Source organism: Mus pahari, chromosome X (assembly GCF_900095145.1).
Source record: "Mus pahari chromosome X, PAHARI_EIJ_v1.1, whole genome shotgun sequence".
In the NCBI taxonomy this organism is placed as follows: Eukaryota; Metazoa; Chordata; class Mammalia; order Rodentia; family Muridae; genus Mus; species Mus pahari.
In genome coordinates, this window is record NC_034613.1 from 12,816,396 (window position 1) to 12,839,084 (window position 22,689).

The 22,689-nt window shown below is 40.6% G+C and overlaps 1 protein-coding gene across 1 annotated transcript; it reads left to right on the forward strand.

The window, feature by feature from the left end:
- The first annotated feature begins 267 nt into the window (after nt 1–267).
- Rgn (regucalcin) lies at nt 268–14,169 on the forward strand. The gene is made up of 7 exons (XM_021188374.2): nt 268–370; nt 854–1,032; nt 2,811–2,993; nt 9,648–9,863; nt 11,474–11,605; nt 12,104–12,258; nt 13,547–14,169. Exons 2-7 carry the CDS (start codon nt 870–872, stop codon nt 13,595–13,597), a joined length of 900 nt encoding a protein of 299 aa, XP_021044033.1. The 5' UTR covers nt 268–370; nt 854–869; the 3' UTR covers nt 13,598–14,169.
- Nucleotides 14,170–22,689: the final 8,520 nt, after the last annotated feature.

Sequence of the window (22,689 nt, forward strand, 5' to 3'; positions counted from 1 at the left end):
ATCTTAATCCCAGGGCCTAGAACAGGCTAGGAAACTGTTCTACCTCAGCCATATACCAAGCTTCTGGCTGTTAACTTAATTCAGTATATTATCACTGATGTCCACATTTCTAAAACTGGCTGCTCGCCCCCCCCCCCCAGGAGATCAATAGCATCAATGAATGAGGGAGAGGTAGCAGCATGCAAAGATAACCTGCAGACACCCAGAGGGGCCACCAATGAGAGAGCTGCCCACCCCTTGGAGGGCAGAGTGCTGCCATAAAAAGCACTGACTACCAAGCTTGCCAGGAGTCATTACAGCCCAGGTGTGGCTGGTGGAGTGGTTCCTCTGTCTACTATTTTAAAGATATCTTGAAAAGAAAACTTCACTGGTAAGTTGACTGAAGATGTCTCATGTCATGTCTTATTAGCTCCTTCCTACAAACCACCTCCTGTCTTGCTGTACACCTTGCTCCGATGGGGAGTTGGGGAAATACACTCACATGTCTATTTTGATCCAATACTGGCATACCTAAGGGAGGTTTCAGTTTGTTCCCAGATTGCTGTGATTAAAATTAATCTTATGATAAAACAAGTAACATTTTTGTCTTCTCAGTGCATATAAAAGTCAGAATTTACACTGTACAGAAATGCTACTGAGTGTTCCTTAACTTAAAAAAAAATCCTTTATTGCTCAAAGTTTGAAATACTGTCTAAGATGTTGGAAATGTGGTGCAGATAGAACCATTCAATGCAGGATTGATGTTAACCTATGATTTGTGAGGTATGGCACAGAGCCATACCTCACGGTGTGCCTGCCATCTGTACTAAATTTGCTCCATTTAACTGCATTGCCTTTTCTCTGTTTCTTTCAGTCCTTTTCCTGTGACCATGTCTTCCATCAAAATTGAATGTGTTTTACGGGAGAACTACAGGTGTGGGGAGTCTCCTGTATGGGAGGAAGCATCACACTCGCTACTGTTTGTAGATATTCCTTCAAAGATTATTTGTCGATGGGATTCGGTCAGCAATCAAGTGCAGCGAGTTGCTGTGGGTAAGTATGAAAACTGAGCTGCTTTCCTTGCAGTGAGCCATCTTTTCCCAGCACAGGGGCGAATGTCACCCTGCTTGTCATTTTCCTGGATCTTTCTAGTTAAAGTCCAACTGAAAATGCTTTGAAACCATTTAAGTAGTCATGTTGTCTGTGTCTGTGATTCCATGTGTGATTTACTTGAACTCAAATTGGAAATGATGGCTCTTCCATGGTTTTCTCATTCTCTTGTATGGGTCATAACATTCCTGGCTTTCTTTGTTTTGGTTTGTGATGCTGGGCCTCAGGCAAACCTGTGCTCATTGTACCACATTATTGTTTTGATGCTTAGGTATTATAGTGTTTCTTCCCTGATTGACTTTCGATGCTAGCATCCAGAATGGAAGACTCCATTAGTGGCACTGCAAAAGCCATCTACCCTGGTCAGGCCAAAATTACCATTTAAAAACAAAAACCAATAATGGATGTTAAGATGTATCTATCACTCACTTCTTTGTGAAAAAGAATTCTTAGACTTCAAAAGCATCAACCAGGACTGCACAACTGTGGGATTCCTGACAGGACTCTCAAGAGAGCTTTGTGGTTTAAGATAAGGAGTTTCTAGGGCTTTTTTATGGCTCAAAGCAATGGGCTGGGTGTGATTACCAGTAGACAAACAAGTTTCTGGTTTTATTATTGGAGTCATGGGAAGAGATACCAGGATTTTCCCCAAATTACAGGAATTTCTGGTTTCTGGTATCTTCCCATGAATCCAACTGACAACTTAAAGCTTGCTTATTCCTGGTGTTGGGGATTGAATCCAGAGATTCGTACATACCACTAATTCCATTCCCAGACTAAACGTAGCTTTGAAAAAATGATTTTGTCTGTGTGGGGAGTACTGGTCCTAGGGCACATATGTTGAAGTCAGAGGACAACTAGCTGGAGTTTACTCTTTTCACTGTGTGTAGAAGTCAGAGGACAACTTTTAGGAGTCTTTCTTCCACTATGAATTTTGGGGAATAAACTCAGGTCATTGGACTGGTGAGCCATCTGTTTTCTTTATAAGGCAAGTACTTGCTATGTAGTTACTAAAGTTGATGTCGAACTCACAGATTCTTGCTTCCATGTCTCAAATGCTACTAGAAGCAGCATCTAATTTACCTATCAATGTGTTTATAACTCCAAGGAAAATGTTTAGCCTCTTCTTTCCTTGGTCCCTCATTCCCAGCGTTCACAAAATTCCTACCCCTAATCTGCAAAGCTTCCCACTCATAAAAAGGGTTTGTGTGTTAGCAGGAGTTCAAGAGGCTAAGCTCTCAGGAGATATCTCAGGCCATAGTTAGGATCCTTGTTAAAAAGGTCCTTTATAGGGTCTTGTATATTCCCAGGGCTCTGAAAGGCTTGCATCAACTTCTGAGCAGAGCTTTGTGCTAAGGGTATTTAGCAGTAACGGGGTGCTTAGGAAATGTTTCTAAACAAGTTCAAATAAATGTATTTCCTGTGAAATTATGGTAAGCTCTTTCTACTTAAAAATGTTTTTAAATATATGAAAGATAAACTAAAATATTCAAGTAAAAAATGTAGTATAAGAGATATAAAGATTGTTTTTCATTGCAGTCCACATGCATACTTTCAAAAATATTTGAGAAATGAGAAACAATTTATAATTAAATATATTAAAAAGAAGGACCTTTTGAAAACGGTATTAACTGGACCCCTTTCCTAAGAGATGTTACGAGACACAATGACCTCTGTGCTACAGGGCCACCAGAGCTTACCTGTTGACTTTGCCTCTGCAGATGCCCCAGTCAGTTCAGTGGCACTTCGACAGTTGGGAGGCTATGTTGCCACCATTGGAACCAAGTTCTGTGCTTTGAACTGGGAAAATCAATCAGTAGTTGTCCTAGCCATGGTGGATGAAGATAAGAAAAATAATCGATTCAATGATGGGAAGGTGGATCCTGCTGGGAGATACTTTGCTGGTATATCTTTCTTATTTTCGCCGCTATTTGCTGTCTTTGAATCTTGCTTTGAGTGTATCTGTGAGTGTGTGTTTGTGTGTGTGTGTATGTTGCTGTGGGATGAACAAAAAACTATATATGCTAGAGAAGTGTTCTATCACAAAAAAATAATACTATATAATGAACTCCTCATCTCTATAAATGTTCATACCTAGAGTTACTTGTAAACATTTTGTTCTTGTTTTAATATACACTCTGTCTAAATCTATTTCTCTCCAGAATTGTGTGTGTGTGTGTGTGTGTGTGTGTGTGTGTGTGTGTGTGCGCGGGCACACACGGGTGTATGTTTCCTAAGGAAAATGGCTTTTTTCCGAAATAGGGTCTCACTATGCAAACTTGGCTAGTCTGAAACTAGCTCTATAGATCAGGCTGGCCTTGAACTCACCTTGAAATCCACCATGCCTGGTAAAAATGGCATATTCTTACGTGAACACAATATAGTAAGCAACTCACGGAAGTTTATCATTGATTCAATAAGTTTATATTCCTGCTGTATCAACTGACCAAATAATGTCCTTTCTGGAATTTTCTCCCCCAGTGCAGAATCCATTCTAGAATGACATACTGCACTTGTCTTTTCATCCTCTTAATATGGAAGATTTCCTTGGTTCCCCTCCCCCTCTTTTATGGTGTTGCCATTTTTGAAGAATATGGTCCCACTCACCCTCTTTAATAATAGAACATTCTTCATTTTGGAGATGTCTGATGTTTCCTTGTGATTAGGTTGATGTTAGACATTCCTGGCTGGAATACTGTAGAACTGATGTCCTATCCTTCCCAGGTCATCCAGTTTGGAGGTACACACTGTCCTGCTGCTGCTCATTAGTGATGTTAAGATCCTATTGCATTCCTCTACTACATAGTAACTGCTGTTTTGTTTTGTTGCTTTAAGAAAAGAGCTTCGTTATGAGACCCAGGATGCCCTTAAATTTGCTATGCAACCCAGGCTTACATCGAACTTGCAATCCCACTGCCTCCAAATGCTAAGCTTATAGACACACATCAATCACCACATCTTACTATATGTAACTTTAAAAGATTTTTAACTAGTTGAAAATTTCACACTTATTTCTCATTTACTTCCCTGGAAATTAGCCAAAGCTGATTCACCATCTCTATTTTTACCTTCCTACACTGCCTTCTCATGTTGTTGGCTAATGCCACTCTTCCTATGGTGACTCACTAGCACCAAAAAAGGAAGGTAAGATCTGAGAAACTGGCTATGTACTGGTCCCCATCTTGTTGGACTATGTAAAACCACAGATATCACCCAGAGTAAGTTGAAAGATTAAAGATGGAAACCCATTGAGAGTTTCTTTTGCAATAATTTTTGCCAGATAGAGTAATAAAGCTGATTTTTTTAAAGATTTACTTTATAAGAGTACACTGTCGGGGCTGGTGAGATGGCTCAGCAGGTAAGAGCACCCGTCTGCTCTTCCAAAGGTCCTGAGTTCAAATCCCAGCAACCACATGGTGGCTCACAACCATCCGTAACGAGATCTGGCGCCCTGTTCTGGAGTGTCTGAAGACAGCTACAGTGTACTTACATATAATAAATAAATAAATCTTTAAAAAAAAAAAAAAGAGTACACTGTCGCTGTCTTCAGACACTCCAGAACAGGGCGCCAGATCTCGTTACGGATGGTTGTGAGCAACTATGTTGTTGCTGGGAAAAAATAGTCAGTGCTCTTAACCGCTGAGCTATATCTCTCCAGTCCTATAAAGCTGATCTTGAGGTCATACACTTGTTATCCTAGCACTCAAGAAACTGAGGCAGGAACATTGTAAGTTTAGTGCCAGCCTGGGCTATACAGGCCAACCTAAGAAGGAGCAAGAAAAAAGGATAGCCCTTTCACATGTCCTTCCATCTCTTCCTGTGAGGTAGCCAGCAAACCATCTTTGAGAAAGTGCTGAGTAACCCATCCTCCCGAGGAGGCCCTACTATGTCTTCTTGCCACTCAGGTTTGCTTCTCCTTTCTCCTATTTGTAATCTATTTCTTCTTCTCTCAAAATGAAGTATGAAATGGTAGCTTTCTGGTTTCTTCATTCTAGTCAGAGTCTGCTCTGGCTTCTGAGATCACATGACATCCAAGTCTATCTCCATGAATACTGAAAAGAATAATGACTTCAGTGAATGGAGCACTTAAGAAGGATGCATACTCTGCTGTTGTCGGGCAAACATTCTGTAAGCATCAGTAACACTCAGCTTTCAGTTTATCAATGCCTTTGCCAACATTCTGTCTATTCTGTCTACCACTGAGAGAAGGAAATTGATTGTTCCCAATGTAATTCAATAGTTTTCTACCTCTTTACAGTCATGACAAATTTTGCTTTGTATATTTTAGATCTCTATTAGTAAACATACACATTTAGAATTACTATGTACTATTAGTGAATTGGCCACTTTGAATCTGTAACTCCTCTCTTTGCCATATGTAATATGTCATTTTTCCTTCACTCTTTTCAAGCATCTTTATTTGACTTTGGTTTTCAGCAATTTGATCACATTGTGTTAGGTGTGTTTCTTTTTGTTTGCTGTGTTTTAGATTTGCTCATCTTCTTAAATATACTGAAAGCTTTTATATACTTATCCAATCTGGGGAGTTTTGAGCCACATAATCTTTGAAAAACTTTGGCCCTGCACTCTTTTTCTCTAGGAACTCAAGGAGGTATTGGCCCTTTTGCTGTCCCATGGCTATAGGCTCTGTTCCTTTTTCTTCCAAGGTATTTTCCCTCTGTTTTTCACTTTGCCTGACTTCCATTGATCTAACACTGGCTACTCTGATGTTTTGTTCTTGCCAACACTCTTCAGGTAGTGAGCTAGTCCAGTGTACTCTCTATTTTTGTTTGGTTATTCTTCTCAACTTCTACTTCTTTAGTAATGTTTTCTACTTGGAGTTCACTTCATTTCCATTTATAATTGTTTTTTAATTTGCATTAATCTTTACCAAAGCCTTCCAACATCTGTGCTATATAATTTTTAGAATCTGTTGATTTCCTACACTGATGGGATCATCCACCATTCTCTGTGCTGTTGAGTTTATTAGTCATCTTTCTGTCACAATAATGAGATAAATGAGACAATTAGCTTATAAAGGGAGAAAAGGTTATTATGATACATGTTTTCAAAAGTTCCAGTCCATAATCAAATAATCCTATTTCTTTAGGCCTTTGGTGAGGCAACACATTATGTTAAAAAATGTGTGGTAGAAACAATGTCAACTAACTAGACCCCTCAAAACTCCCAGAGACTGAGCAGCACCTTCTCAGAGGCTAAGGGGAGGAGGAATGGGATGAACTACGGAAGAGGAAACCAGGAGGGGGATGACGTCTGGAATGTGAATAAATAAAATTACTTCTTAAATAAATTAAATAATTATAATTATAATTAATCATATTGTATTAGTTAACTTTTAATTGGTATAACTATTATGATAATAATTATTAAATAACTTAAATAATTAAAGTAAAAATAAATGTAAGGAAACAACAACAACAAAAGAATGTGTGACAGAGCAAACTGCACAACTTGCAAGCCAGCAAGCAAAGGAACACTGGCCAGTGTTCCACAATCCTTTTAAAGGTCATTCTCCTAATAACCTGAAAACTTCAAATAGGTTCCGCCCCCTAAAGAGCCACAGCATCCCAGGGTACCAAGCCTTTAGCACATGGACTTTTGGGTAAGGGAGCCATCTTTGCTCCCGTGCGCCCAGGCTCCCATCATTGCCTGGGAGAGCGCGAACTGCAGAAGTGACACAGCTTCTGGGACAGCAATGGCTTGTGCTGTAAAATCAAGAATTGACAAATGGGACCTCAAAAAATTGCAAAGCTTCTTTCTGTAAGGCAAAAGACACTGTCAACAAGACAAAAAGGCCACCAACAGATTGGAAAAGGATTTTTACCAATCCTAAATCTGATAGAGGACTAATATCCAATATATGCAAAGAGCTCAAGAAGCTGGACTCCAGAAAATCAAATAAACCCATTAAAAATGGGGTACAGAGCTAAACAAAGGATTCTCAACTGAGGAATACCGAATGGCTGAGAAACACCTGGAAAAATGTTCAACATCCTTAATCATCAGGGAAATGCAAATCAAAACAACCTTGAGATTCTATCTCACACCAGTCAGAATGGCTAAGATCAATAATTCAGGTGACAGCAGATGCTGGCAAGGATGTGGAGAAAGAGGAACACTCCTCCATTGCTGGTGGGATTGCAAGCTTGTACAACCACTTTGGAAATCAGTCTGGTGGTTCCTCAGAAAATTGGACATAGTACTACCAGAAGATCCAGCAATACCTCTTCTGGGCATATACCCAGAAGATCTTCCAACTGGTAATAAAGGCATATGCTCCATTATGTTCATAGCAGCATTATTTATAATAGCCAGAAGCTGGAAAGAACCCAGATGTCCCTCAATAGAGGAATGGATACAGAAAATGTGGTACATTTATACAATGGAGTACTACTCAGCTATTAAAAACAATGAATTTATGAAATTCTTGGCCAAATGGATATATCTGGAGGATATCATCCTTAGTGAGGTAACCCAATCACAAAAGAAGTCACTAGATATGTACTCACTGATAAGTGGATATTAGCCCAGAAACTTAGAATACCTAAGATACAATTTGCAAAACACAAGAAAACCAAAAAAAGGAAGACCAATGAGTGGATACTTCATTCCTCCTTAGAATAGGGAACAAAATACCCATAAAAGGAGTTACAGAGACAAAGTTTGGAGCTAAGACGAAAGGATGGACTATCCAGAGACTACCCCACCCGGGGATCTATCCCATCATCAGCCACCAAACCCAGACACTATTGCACAAGCCAGAAAGATTCTGCTGAAGGGACCCTAATATAGCGGCCTCTTGTGAGGCTATGCCAGTGCCTGGCAAACACAGAAGTGGATGCACACAGTCACCTATAGGATAGAACACAGGGCCCCCAATGGAGGAGCTAGAGAAAGTACCTAAGGAGCTGAAGGGGTCTGCAACCCTATAGGTGGAACAACAATATGAACTAACCAGTACACCCAGAGCTTGTGTGTCTAGCTGCATACGTAGCAGAAGATGGCGTATTCAGCCATCATTGGGAAGAGAGGCCCTTTAGTCTTGCAAACTTTATATGCCCCATAGAGGGGAACGCCAGGGCCAAGAAGTGGGAGTGAGTGGGCAGGGGAACAGGGCGGGGGGAGAGTAGATGGGACATTCGGGATAGCATTTGAAATGTAAACAAAGAAAATATCTAATAAAATAATTAAAAACATGGACTTTTGAAGATATTCAACACCAAATTATAATACCAAATAATCCTAGACTTTATGAATATTGTGCTGTGAGCCCCTGAACATTGTTAATAATTTAAAACGTGTTATAGTTCTTTCAGGAAGCAGCAAATGTGTTTGGAGGTAGGCCAGTCATTCTAACCTGCTTTGCATTAGGTACAAGGAGGATCTGTTCCATATGTGTGCCTGTAAGCTAATTTGGAGTAGGAAAGTTCTACCCATTAGCTCCAGTCCCAAAATCTTTGGGATGCTGATTACAATCCAATCTATTTTATACAGGATGAGGATAAGCCTAGGAGTTCATAAATATCTTTTATTTTTTTAAAGATTTATTTATTTTATTTATATGAGTACACTGTAGCTGTCTTCAGACACGCACCAGAAGAGTGCATCAGATCCCATTACAGATGGTTGTGAGCCACCATATGGTTTCTGGGAATTGAACTCAGGACCTCTGGAAGAGCAGTCAGTGCTCTTAACCGCTGAGCCATCTCTCCAGCCCCATAAATATCTTTTTTCTTTCTTTCTTTGTTTTGTTTGGTTTTTTTTGGGGGGGGGGTTCGATACAGGGTTTCTCTGTGTAGCCCTGGCTGTCCTGGAACTCACTTTGTAGACCAGCCTGGTCTCCAACTCAGAAATCCGCCTGCCTCTGCCTCCCAAGTTAAAGGCATGCGCCACCACCACCCGGCCATAAATATCTTTTAAGGGGTTACATTTTTACATATTGAGGGCTGTCCTCAATCTCCTCGTCTTCCCCCTTCAGCCTAGGATTACAGATGACAACCAAACTTGGCTTATACTGTGCATTTTATTCAGGCTTTCTATACTTGTGCTTAGATGCAGAAAATGAGGTTAGTACATGTTTACTCCTTATTTGAAACATATCTCTAAATTGCTAAAAGTGTGTGTGTGTGTGCGCATGCTCGTGCGTGTGTGTGTGTGTGTGTGTGTGTGTGTGTGTGTGTGTGTGTGCACATGCAGACGCATACACGCACGCACTTGAAACAAGGAGTTGTTATGTAATGTAACTGGGTCTCAAAGTCATAGATGCTGTTTCAAATTCACTACCCTATCTCATAATCTGAAGTATTGATATCATAAATGTGTGTCACCACACCAAGCCTTTGGGCACATTTTCATTTGCATTAATAAGAAAGACAGTTGCCATCTTTAAAAGACATCTAAGAGACTGTTTAAATTTGAGATTGTATAAAACTCTCTTGACTTAAATAACGAAAATGATCCTTCATGAAAAAGGATGGGGTTGTGTGCAGGGTTAGAATCTGCAGGACTGAGCTAATGTGTTTTTTTGTTTCCCAAAGGCACCATGGCTGAGGAAACGGCCCCAGCTGTTCTTGAGCGGCACCAAGGGTCCTTGTACTCCCTCTTTCCTGACCACAGTGTGAAGAAATACTTTGACCAAGTGGATATCTCCAACGGTCTGGATTGGTCCCTGGACCATAAAATCTTCTACTACATTGACAGCCTGTCCTATACTGTGGATGCCTTTGATTATGACCTGCAAACAGGACAGATTTGTATGAACATCTTTATTATTTTTCTTAATACCACTCATATTTTTGTATCTCCTTCAGCCATGTGAAAACATCATTATTTGTCAAATAGAGGACTTCCCAATATAATGATGATGGCACAGACTTCACTTAGCTGCCAGTGACTGTGGTTCTCAATACCTCTCCAGTCTGGTAATTGAGATTAACACTGTAGCTGCACTAAACAGTGCAGATAGGCCTTGAATTTTCCTTTCCATCACTAAAAAAGGCCTCCCTAGAGAATGGATCCTGCCCTATCAGACAGTGCCAAGAGGCACAAACTATACAAGAGAATGTGATAAAAGAGGGGAAGACTGAAACTTTTAGTTTCTGAGTCTTATTTGATCTTTAGTTAACCATAGGCAAGTATTCACGGGCAAATGAACAACCTTTGAAATGGAAAAATAACAGAAAAGTGTTTCCAGGTTGGTTCAGTTCCATCAATGTTCTGTAAAATGAGCCATCACTGGAAACTTCGAGGAAAGAAATTATTTAGAAGAATTTAGAAGGGAGACCTTGAAACTGTTTGATGAAAAGTGCCAGACAGGAAGAGCAAAACCAATCATAAAAATGACTTGAAAAAAAAATCACAAGACTTTATGTAGATTTAATCAAGGGCAAACTATTCCAGTACAGATGCTTTGCTTTGAAGTATGTAGTGCTCTTTTTTTTTTTATGACTATTCTTACCCAATTTCCTTACACATGGCTTTAACATTTTTCCATTATACTTCAATCTGATTGCTGGAATGACCTGAATTTTGTAGCTGGCTGCTCTTCTGCACTGTTTATTGAGGTGCTGGGGATCAAACTCATTTCTTAGCGTGTACACTGAGATGCAATCCCAGTGCTCCTCTCCCTTTGCATGGTCATTGTTTAGATACTGTGGATCTTCTTTAAGCATCCTGTGGATTTTAGAATGCCCTTCCTTTAAGAAGCAAGCTCTTTAAATACTTTTTTCTTGATTTTTGTAAAAAGTAAGAAAAAAGAATATGTATCTCCCAAGGTTTTGTGCATGCATTGTTCATATAGTACCATTTAATTGCCTTATTTATCTTAGACTTGGTCAAAGTAGGAGTTTGGGGAACTAAGATAGTAATCCAATCACAGGCTGAAGAACGTCTGAAATGGGTTTACCTAACCTTAGTTGAGGTCGGCCTCAGAGAGCTACCTATTGACTTCATGGTGGCCAATCCTTCAAGGCTAATCCTAACACTGAAGCAAAAGGATTACTTTAAGACTCTGAAGACAGGTTGGGCCTTGGATGTAGTATGAGACTTTGTCTCTAAATAAATCATTCAGCTTTATTTCATTTAGCGATAGAAGAGTTGTCTAGCATACATAAGGTTCCTAATTCTATCCCCAGAACTGCTATAAAGAAGGAAGAAAAAAGAAAAAAGAGAAAAGAAAGAAGAAAAAGGGAAAGAAAACATTTAAAACTTTATAAAGACAAAAAGGAGTGAATCTATTCCAAATCATGTATTTAAACTCCTTTGTTAAGTGGCCAGTATTTATAACCAGCTTGAGAGTGCACGGTTTGTCAACATTGTGTGACCCACTGTTTGGTCCTGTTTTGGTTTTGTTTTTCAACCACAGCCAACCGCAGAATTGTTTACAAGATGGAAAAAGATGAACAAATCCCAGATGGAATGTGCATTGATGCTGAGGGAAAGCTATGGGTGGCCTGTTACAATGGAGGAAGAGTAATTCGCCTAGATCCTGAGACAGGTAGGCTGGAGGCAAAATAGAAAATCCCACCCACTCCAGAAAACACCAGTGCTAGACTCCATTACTAATACGGTTAGAGCCATATTAGTGGTCTTAACTGAATGATTTTGGAAATAAAGGTAAAAGCTATGACCCAGAATTTATCATCAAAACTTCTTTTCCTATCGAAGTAAGTTTCTCTGCCAAAACCCAATTGTCAGAAAAGGCAATTAAGTTAAATAAATACATAGATGGGAGCCAGGTAATATAGTGGCTTATAAACTTAAGTGTAAGGAAGCTAAAACTAGAGGATGGTGAGTTTGATACAGCCTGGGCTACATAGTGAATACTAAGCCATGTCAAATTCAGTCTACATTAACTGTCTTCAAGGGATGAGTTCTGACCTCCACAGTCTGTCTCTCTCTTAGACCATCCCTATCGTCCATGAATGGTCCAAAAGCATTATGCATGTTGGAAATTTCTAGAACTAATTTTTTAATAATGTATTTGGTGACCTAGGGAAAAGACTGCAAACTGTGAAGTTGCCTGTTGATAAAACAACTTCATGCTGCTTTGGAGGGAAGGATTACTCTGAAATGTATGTGACCTGTGCCAGGGATGGGTTGAATGCTGAAGGCCTTTTGAGGCAGCCTGATGCTGGTAACATTTTCAAGGTGAGATGGTCTTTTTTTCGGGGGGGGGGCATTGTGAAGGGAATTCTGTTAAAAATAATTGAACGGTGCTTTTGTAAACATCCAAAAACTATTTCCATTTATCATGTTAAGCTAATCATACTAGACTAAATTATTTCAGTTTGTGCAAATATACATTTTATAAAGTTCAGGATGGTATATCTGGCTTACTTCCAGTATGTTAAAAATATTTTCATGTTTCAGTAGAATTTGTAAAATCATCTGATTGTTTTGATGTCCTAAAGAGATTTGCAGGTTTTAAACAACTTTTGTGACAACAAACGCTGATTAAAAAAATACACATTTTGAGGGCTGAGAGATGGCTCAATGGGTTGAGGGCACTGACTGCTCTTCCAGAGGTCCTGGGTTCAATTCCTAGCAACCACATGGTGGCTTACAGCCATCTGTAGTGGGATCTGATGCCCTCTTCTAGTCTGAAGACAGTGTACTCACATGCATAAAATAAGTAAGTAAATCTTTTTTTTAAAAAAGGGGGGCTGGAGATATGGCTCAGTGGTTAAGAGCACTGACTGCTCTTCCGAAGGTCCTGAGTTCAAATCCCAGCAACCATATGGTGGCTCACAACCATCTGTAACGAGATCTGACACCTACTTCTGGTGCATATGAAGACAACTACAGTGTACTTAGATATAATAATAAATAAATCTTTAAAAATAAAAGTAGAAAAATAGAAACACTTTTCTTGGCAGATAAGAAAATGATAGGAATAAATTGTTATCTATCAATGTGCATGCTTGCTTATTGGTCCAGAATGTATGTGAATGACTGCTTGAATCATATAATAACTTGTCAGCTAATTCTTTTTCATGATAGAAAATAAAACTGTGGGGGGGGGCGAGGCTGGAGAGATGGCTCTGTGGTTAAGAGCACTGTCTGCTCTTTCAGAGGCCCTGAGTTCAATTCCCAGCAACCACATGGTGGCTCACAACCATCTGTAATGGGATCTGATGTCCTCTTCTAGTGTGTTTGAAGAGAACGACAGTGTACTCATATACATAAAATAAATAAATTTTTTAAAAAAAAAACAGGATTGTTAAAGGTAGCTAGATATATTATTGTAAATCATTACTTGTTTGGTGATGGTTTGTGTATAGCAAGGTCTCACTATATATCCCAGGTTGGCCTTGCACTCACAGCAGTCTTACTGCCTCAGCCTCCCAAGTGCTGGGATTATAAGTATGAGCCACCAAGCCTGGCTTTGTAACAATGGTTTTGAAGACTATCAGTTTCTCTCTTTTTTTCTCAACAGATAACAGGTCTTGGGGTCAAAGGAATTGCCCCATATTCCTATGCAGGGTGAACTGCAGCTCTGCCTTGCTGTCAGAAGAAAAAGTTTTGAAGATAACTGAAGAATTAAGGGACTGGAATCAACGAACTTTCAATTTGTTTTTTTTAATGAGGTGGTGATATAGCACAGTTAAGCTTTAATTTACATCTTTGATTGGGTTCTGGAGAATAAACCTAGAACAAAGCATATTAATGAAAAACGTCATCCCTGGATTCCTTTATTTACAATTTTTTAAAGGTCGAAGATTTTCCCCAGAGAATGACAAGTGGTTTTGACAAAAGCATTTCTGTAGAAATGCAACAGGGAGTTCAACTATCAATCAGCCTGATGATGGCAAATTGCTCTGGGGGTTGAAATGGGACTGTGACCATTCTTTTTCTGTGTTCCATATTTGCTATGCATAGGGCTTCCAAAAAATCAATGCATAGAGACTTAATGATAATTTATAATGATTATGTGACTTTTCGTGTGTGTTATTTTACAAACTAAAATACTACCAGAAGATGTTATTCAAACACTGGGGCACAATCTGTGATTCTAATTGCCACCTAGTGGCTATACACATAAATGCATCACATTGCAAAGAAAATTCTTTCCATTGTTTACTTTCTCTCTCTTTCTCTCTCTCTCTCTCTCTCTCTCTCTCTCTCTCTCTCTCTCTCTCTCTCTCTCCCTTCCTCCCTTTCTTCCCTTCCCTTCCCTCCCTCTCTCCCTTCCCCCTCTGTATTTATGTGTGTAAATTGATCAGAGAACAACTTACTCATGGGACTCATGGGTTGAAGGGATTGAACTCAAGTTAACCTTTAATGGCTAAGCCATTTTACTTGCTGCTGCTGCTGCTGTTGCTGCTGCTGCTGCTGCTGCTGCTGCTGCTGCTGCTGCTTTCTCTTCCTCCCTCTCTACCTTCTCTTCCTTTTTTGAGATGAGGTTTGTCTCATGTAGCTCAGGTTGATTTTGAGCTTGCTCTGTAGGTGAGACTGGCCTTGAACTCCTGAGTCTCCTGCCTCCATTTCCCAGGTGCTAAGATTACAGATGTGTGCTACTATGCCTATCTTGGAAAGAATCTTGAAAGCAATATTGTTGGCACTATAATTAGCCTGATCATATTTAAAGTATATGAAGTTGTCATATATTCATATGTGTGCCATATATATTCATATCAACTATATAGACAAAATGAATCTGCACTATCCACAAACATTTATGGTGCCCACCTATCATTCTTTTCTTCTGCCCTTCAGCATGCTTGTGCCCCATCCCCAGAATAAAACTGATCTGCTTTCTCTTCCTTTCAATTTCAATTGACCTTAAAATTGGGTAGTGCCAGGCTGGAGAAATAGCTCAGTGGTGAAGGGCTTGCCCCCATGCATAAAGCTCTGGGTTCAGTCCCTAGTACACACACACATACACAAACTGGAAAGTATGATTTCTCCAAGTTTATTGTTTTAAGTTTTGCTTGTTTTGTTTCTTTTTTTGAAACAAAATGTCACTGTTGTCTAAGCTAGCCTTGAGCACTTCCAACTTCAGAGTAGTTTTAGTCATGTTAGTTTGGCCTTCAATAATTTTTTTTTTTTGGTTTTTCGAGACAGGGTTTCTCTGTGTAGTCCTGGCTGTCCTAGAACTCACTCTGTAAACCAGGCTGGCCTCGAACTCAGAAATCTGCCTGCCTCTGCCTCCCAAGTGCTGGGATTAAAGGCGTGTGCCACCACGCCCAGTCTAATTTTTTATTTTAGTCATATTTGGATACTGGGAATTGAATTTAGACTCATATTAAACATATGGTCTAGAACTGAAATGCACATCAGCCCATTTATAAATTCTTAAAAATTTAAATTTAGAACTTTAAATCTTAAATTGAATAAAACATACTCTAATGTTAATTGGAATTTCTTTAAAAGTTATAGAATAATTTGAGAGAATCAGCTCCTGTATTAGTGACTTTTTGTTGCTGTGACAAAATATCTTACAAAAAGAAGTTATTTACTTTGGCTCAGAGTTGTCAAGTACAGTTGGTTCATCAAGAAGGGGAAGGCATAGCTGGAGGGAAGGCTCAGATGGAGAAGCAGGCATGGAGGAGCATATTGCATCTGCTGTCTGGAACCCAAGAGATGAAAATGTCTGGTGCTTTATTCAGTTTCTCCTTTGTGTTCACTCTAGGACCCCAGACAATGGAATGGTTCCACCTACATTCATGGTGGGTTGTTCCCCTTCAGTGAGAAACAGCTTCATACAGCCTCCCAGAGGCCTATTTCCTAGGTTAGTCTAAGTTCTGTCAAGTTGACAATAGAGACTAAATATCCCATTCTCTTTATTTTTTTCAGACTCCCAACACATGAGCATGGCATGTCTCGCTAATTATTCAATATCTTTCATTAGTGTTTTATAGGTTTAAGCACATAGATCTTGTGTGTATCTGGAAAAGTTTGTATATAATTATTTTTTTTAAAAAATATTTAACAAAGTTAACCAGTGAGACAATTTGAACCCAGAGCTGCTTTAAGATAGAACTTAGCATTTTGCCAAAACTGCCCTAAATTATCATAGCTCAAGGGCTCCTCCTGTTTCAGTATCCTAAGTAGCTAGGACTACAGATCTACATCTTTATTTTTGTTTGATTCTAAATATTTGTAAATTCCTAGATTTTTTTCTTTGTCAAATACATTAGCTTTTTTACATTTGTCTTATGAGTTTATTCCCTGAATGTATCTCTATAAGCCACTTAAATGCCTGGTGCCTGCAAAGGCCAGAAGAAAATGTCACACTCCTTGGAATTCAAGTTACCAATGGTTATGAGCAACATGTGGATACTAGGGATTGTATCCAAGTGTTCTAGAAGAGCATCCAGTGCTCTTAGCCCCTGAGCCATCTCTCCAACCCATTTTAAAATTTATATCACATTTTCTCCCTCCCACCCATGCCCACTTACCTCACATTTTCATTTGTTGATTGTATGTGTGAGTGTACACATGCACACTCCACAAGGCACTTACATCACATTTTCATTTGTTGATTGTATGTGTGAGTGTACACATGCACACTCCACAAGGCACTTACCTCACATTTTCATTTGTTGATTGTATGTGTGAGTGTACACATGCACACTCCACAAGGCACTTGTGGAGATCAGATGACAAGTTTCACAAGTTTGTTCTCTCCTTCCACTTTGTGGGTCCCAGGAAGTGAACTCAGGTTGTTAGGCTCACTGGCAAGCACAGCTGAGCCATCTCACCAGCCCTAAAGTATGTTGTTTGCTCAGAGAGTTTGCTGTGACAGTCTTCGATATTGATTTCAGGTTTAATTTTATCATGGACAGAGAAAACACTTTCTATGTCTTCAATTTGAAATTCATTGAAGTTGGATTTGTGAGACAGGTTATATCTCACTGATCTATATGCATTTGAGAAAAACTTTTGTTCTGTTTGGGGTCGAATGTTCTATAAGTGTCCATTAGATTTAGGAGGTTCTTCTGTGTTTCTCTGTCTCTATCACTCCCCTCCGTGTGTGTGTGTGTGTGTGTGTGTGTGTGTGTGTGTGTGTGTGTGCGTGTGTTCATATAAGCATAAAAAAGCATGTGCATGTGGAAGCCTGAGATCAAAATATCAACTGTCTTCCTTGGTCTTTCTCCACTTACTCTCTCACTAAACCTGGAGCTCATCAATTCACTAGGCTACCTGGACAATGAGCACCAGGGATCTGCCTGGCTCTGCACACCCAGCATTGAAGTTAACAATGTGAGATGTACTTCCCCACCATGCCTAAGACACAGTTTATTAAATGAAAATCTCCAGAGGCCCCTAAAACTACCCCGGCCATTACCATGACTTTTAGTTTCACACCATAACTAGATGGCAAGGCCTTATTGATGAAGACGCCACACACCTTAGTTGCAAGGCCAAATGAAATCAATCTGGAATGATCAGTAAACTCCTCCCTACTGGTTAACTCTCATACTGCTGGAAGACAATATGCAGGCCATTTTTAAAGAAAAGGCATCGGTGGTTTGTGATCTTACTCAGCATTGGACCCTGCATTCTACAATATCAACCTGCCAGGTAAGATATGACCACTGGTGCAGTAGCAGTATGACTGTTATAGGAGTAACCAACCACTTTCTCACTATATTTAAGGCCTGCTCCACAGGAGGGAATTCATGCCTAGTACTATAAAGATATTCAAAATCCCATGGCTGGGGAGGTCAAGGTCCCTAAAGGGGTGCTATTATTGTTTTGTTAAATGATCAGGTTGTTATGCTACCTCCTAAATATTTATGGTTGTGCTAATACATTTGTGCTGCTCTCAATCTTGACCAGGGGAGCTTCTTTTTGCAGTGGGCAAAGGTTAATGCAGAGGTTCATAATTGGTCAAAATTATGAGAATAAGTGGCCGTAAGTGTTCAGTCAGTAATAAAACATCTATATGAACTTTCCACTCCAAAGTTCAGGAAACATTACAGACAAAAATGAGAGCCAGAAGATGGGGACGAGTGCTATGAAATGCTGTTATGGCTATTGCACTCATGAGCTCATATCGACCGTGATTAATTACACAAGACCAGCATGAGATGAAGCCAGTCAAAAATTCCAGTACAGACAGAGGAAGAACTCACAAGACACCATCTCTATCAGGCAGTTGATGGCTTCTAGGGAAGGGAGAGTCATTTTTTTTTCCTTTGGGGATGTTGCTACTGGTAGGTTGCCCATGCTCCAGTGGATGTCCACACACCAATATGCACATGTGTAACACTAATTGAGTTATTTCAAATAATTTTAAAAAGATATGGAATCTGGAGGAAAAATATATTAGGGTTCTGGGAAGAGCTGGGGGAAGAGAGGATAGATAAGGTCAAAATTACATTCTATAAAATACAAAATTCTCAAAAAATAAATACAAACTGTATTTTAAGATTTTAAAAATATGTTTAGGTATTTTGCCTGCATGTATGTTTCCACACCATGTATGTACAGTGCTCACAAAGGCCAGAAGAGGGCATGGGCTCTCATAGATAGTTATGAGCTACATACACTACAGCCTTTAAGAGTAAGATTTGTATCTAGAGGATATCACCCTGAGTGAGGTAACCCAATCACAAAAGAACTCACTTGATATGCACTCACTGATAAGTGGATATTAGCCCAGAAACCTAGAATACCCAAGATACAATCTCCAAAACACAAGAAAATCAAGAAGAAGGAAGACCAACACATGGATACTTCATTCCTCCCCGTAACAGGGAATAAAATACCCATGGAAGAAGTTGCAGAGACAAAGTTTGGAGCTAAGACGAAAGGATGGGGGCTGGTGAGATGGCTCAGTGGTTAAGAGCGCCGACTGCTCTTCCAAAGGTCCTGAGTTCAAATCCCAGCAACCACATGGTGGCTCACAACCATCCGTAACGAAATCTGATGCCCTCTTCTGGAGTGTCTGAAGACAGCTACAGTTTACTTACATATAGTAAATAAATAAATAAATATTTAAAAAAAAAAAAAGAAAGGATGGACCATCCAGAGACTGCCCCACCCGGGAGTCCATCCCATGATCAGCCACCAAACGCAGACACTATTGCATATACCAGCAAGATTTTGCTGAAAGGACCCTGATATAGCTGTCTCTTGTGAGGCTATGCCAGAGCCTGGCAATCATCAAAGTGGATGCTCACAGTCAGCTATTGGATGGAACACAGGGTCCCCAATGGAGGAGCTAGAGAAAGTACCCAAGGAGCTGAAGGGGTCTGCAACCCTGTAGGTGGAACAACAATATGAACTAACCAGTACCCCCTGAGCTCGTGTCTCTAGCTGCATATATAGCAGAAGATGGCCTAGTTGGCCATCTTTGGGAAGAGAGGCCCCTTGGTCTTGCAAACTTTATATGCCCCAATAGAGGGGAATGCCAGGGCCAAGAAGTGGGAGTGAGTGGGTAGGGGAGGAGGGTGGGGGGAGGGTATAGGGGACATTCAGGATAGCATTTGAAATGTAAATGAAGAAAATATCTAATAAAATAAAATAATAAAAAAAGAGTAAGATTTGTCTTCCTCCTGTGTATCTCAATTTCAACACGTGGCGTGACCAGCACCAACATCTAGTCCAGAATGAATGAGCATATATGGTGAGGAACCCCTCCTTATTTTCCTCTCCCCTGATCAACTGGGTGGCTTTGATTCCAGAGAGACTCAGTTTCACTTCTGTAAGTCAATAGACTTTCTCTTCTCTGGGAATGCTGGAGCATAGAGTGATAGACTCAGGATTTTTGTGGACAGAGATTCTGTTAGTTCCGAGGAATGCCTCTTGCGTTGATGTACCTTGTTGCCTCACAATGCATCATGAGCCCTCTAGTCCCTCTGATTCACCCCTGGCATATATTCTGAGAAACTAATCTAAATTAATAAATAGACCCCAAAGCTGTGGCTCTCAACCTTCCTAATGTTGTGACCCTAATATTATGGTAACCTCCAAACATAAAATTGCTTTCATTGCTACTTCATAACCGCAATTTTGCTACTGTCATGAATTGTAATGTAAATATATGACACACAGAATATCTGATATGTGACCCCCCCAAAGGGGTCACAACCCTCAGGTTGGGAACCACTGCCCACTTTTCTTGTTCTTTTTCTTCTTGTTTCTTGTCCGCTCCCCCCCCATCGCACCTTCTCCTCCTCCTCCAATGTTTTTTGTTGGGGAGCAGCTGGAGAGATGGCTCAGCAGTTGGTAGCACTGGGTGCTCTTTCAGAAGACCCACCCAGGTTCCCTGCACCCACTGGCCAGGGGTGGGTGGAAATGAGAATTCAAACACCATCTGCCACACAATTCTGTTCCCTCCACTCCAGAAAAATGGCAGCAGAAAATGAAAAAATGGGGACGAGGGGAGAGGATAATGAGGAAGGGGTCCTTGACATATATGTTCATTCATTCTGGACTAGGTGATGGTGCTGGTCACTCCACATGTTGAAATTGAGGAGATACCCAGAAGGAAGACAAACCTCCTTAACTTTTTTTTTTCCAGACAGGGTTTCTCTGTGTAGCCCTGTCTGTCCTGGAATTCACTCTGTAGACCAGGCTGGGCTCGAACTCAGAAATCCACCCACCTGCCTCTGCCTCCCAAGTGCTGGGATTAAAGGCGTGTGCCACTACTGCCCGGCAACCTCATTACTCTTAAAGGCTGTAGTGATGGTCTCCCTTTTCCCACTGCCACTGCCTTTAGTTCAAGATTTATCAAAAAGTGATCTTGGCCGGGCTGGTGAAATGGCTCAGTGGGTAAGAGCACCCGGCTGCTCTTCCTAAGGTCCGGAGTTCGAATCCCAGCAACCACATGGTGACTCACAACCACCCATAACAAGATCTGACGCCCTCTTCCAGAGTGTCTGAAAACAGCTACAGTACATATACATATACATTTACATATAATAAATGAATAAATCTTTAAAAAAAAAGTGATCTTGGCCATTGTCCATCAGTTGGAGGCTGAAAGCAAGGCTTAATGCAAGGGGCCAGAAGGAACCCTTATGCTGTACTCTGGAGGGTGACACCCAGATCAAGATTCCAATGTAGCAGTCTTCGGGCCATTCTAAAATAGGAGACAGAAGACAGAAGTCTTTGGCTATCTGTAAACTAGTCTGATAGCTAGACTCCGTAGGCACCTAAGTAAGAAATAACCAACAGAGTGCTTGCAAAATGGCTCAAGGAGAAAGATGCTTGCCCCACAGACCGTGACAACCTGAGTCCAACCATTGGAACTCAGGATGGAAAGAGAAACTCATGAAAGACAACTCATGTAAGTTGTCCTCTGACCTCCAGAAAGACACAATCCATGTGTGTTGGAGGGCCCATGTTTGTTGAAGTCCACCATTTCTGGACAGCTCTCTGAACTCAGCACAAAATGGAAGACTCCCTTCCCCCAGCAGGGCTTTCCACTCTGCCTGACCTTATTTGGAAGAGGTTTCTGAGCACAGCTGCCTGGCTTATCTTAAGCATGACCTTTGGCACAAATCCCTGCAAAATGCTTTCCCCCCAGCTGTTCATGTAATTAGGTGTTAGTGCTCCTACCGAGATAATAGGACTGCTGTCTAATGCAGACTGGAGCATACTGTGAACAACTATCAGGCAATCCCCTAGCTGTTGCCCTCTTCTTGTATATTCCATATATTCCCCTCACCCCTTGAAGTTTTTAGCTGCCTCTCTGAAGCTGATCCTGGAAGTCTGTCATTCCCTCACGCTCATGGGCCGTAGACAGTGGCCCTTGAGGAAAGGGGAGACCCACACATGTTCCCACACCAGCGATAAAATAATAGTAATGGTATGACCAAGAAAGGCAAGGAAAATCCTTATAGGGGGGCTCACCACAATGCTGAGTGTGAAAAGTTCATGAAAGTCAGGTTATGATGTGATAAGTTCCTTTACCAGAAATGAGAACAAAGAGAACACTTATTGAAACACATGGCAAAAGACAGTAGTCAAACTCCTAGAGAAAGGATCATGCTTTGTGGAAGGGCAAGCTCTTTTATAGCAGTTAAGAGGAAAATGCAAGGTCTTATCAGGCAGAGCACTTATGTGGGACTCATCTCTGGATAACTAGGCAGCCATCTATCTCATTGGGTCTTAGCTGAGAAACAAACTTTATAGTGTGAGTTCTTTCTTTTCGGGACTGGCTTTCTGCATAAGACATTCTAAGTCTCTAGGCATCAGGCCCTGAAAAGTCTACTCGTTAAAGTGTTGTATTGCTCATGGTAGTGTGTAAGACTTTGCAGCTATAGGGCTCCTTGTGGCTCTTTCTAGTGAGGTAACAGTCCTGCTTAGAGACAGCTGTAGCCTTGCTCTGAGCCCAGTCTGCTCTGAGGCAAAACAGGTTTGCTCTGAGGCTAAACTAGCTCAGCACAGGTGTGTCGTGGCAATCATTCTGAACTCCAAAAGCGGCTGCTACGGGCTCCTCAGTACTTGCCTTGTATTTGTTAGGGCTTTTTTATTTATTCATTTCATTATTTGATAAGTGTTTTTTTTTTTTTTTAGTTTTTTCGAGACAGGATTTCTCTGTGTAGCCCTGGCTGTCCTGGAACTCACTTTGTAGACCAGGCTGGCCTCGAACTCAGAAATCCGCCTGCCTCTGCCTCCCAA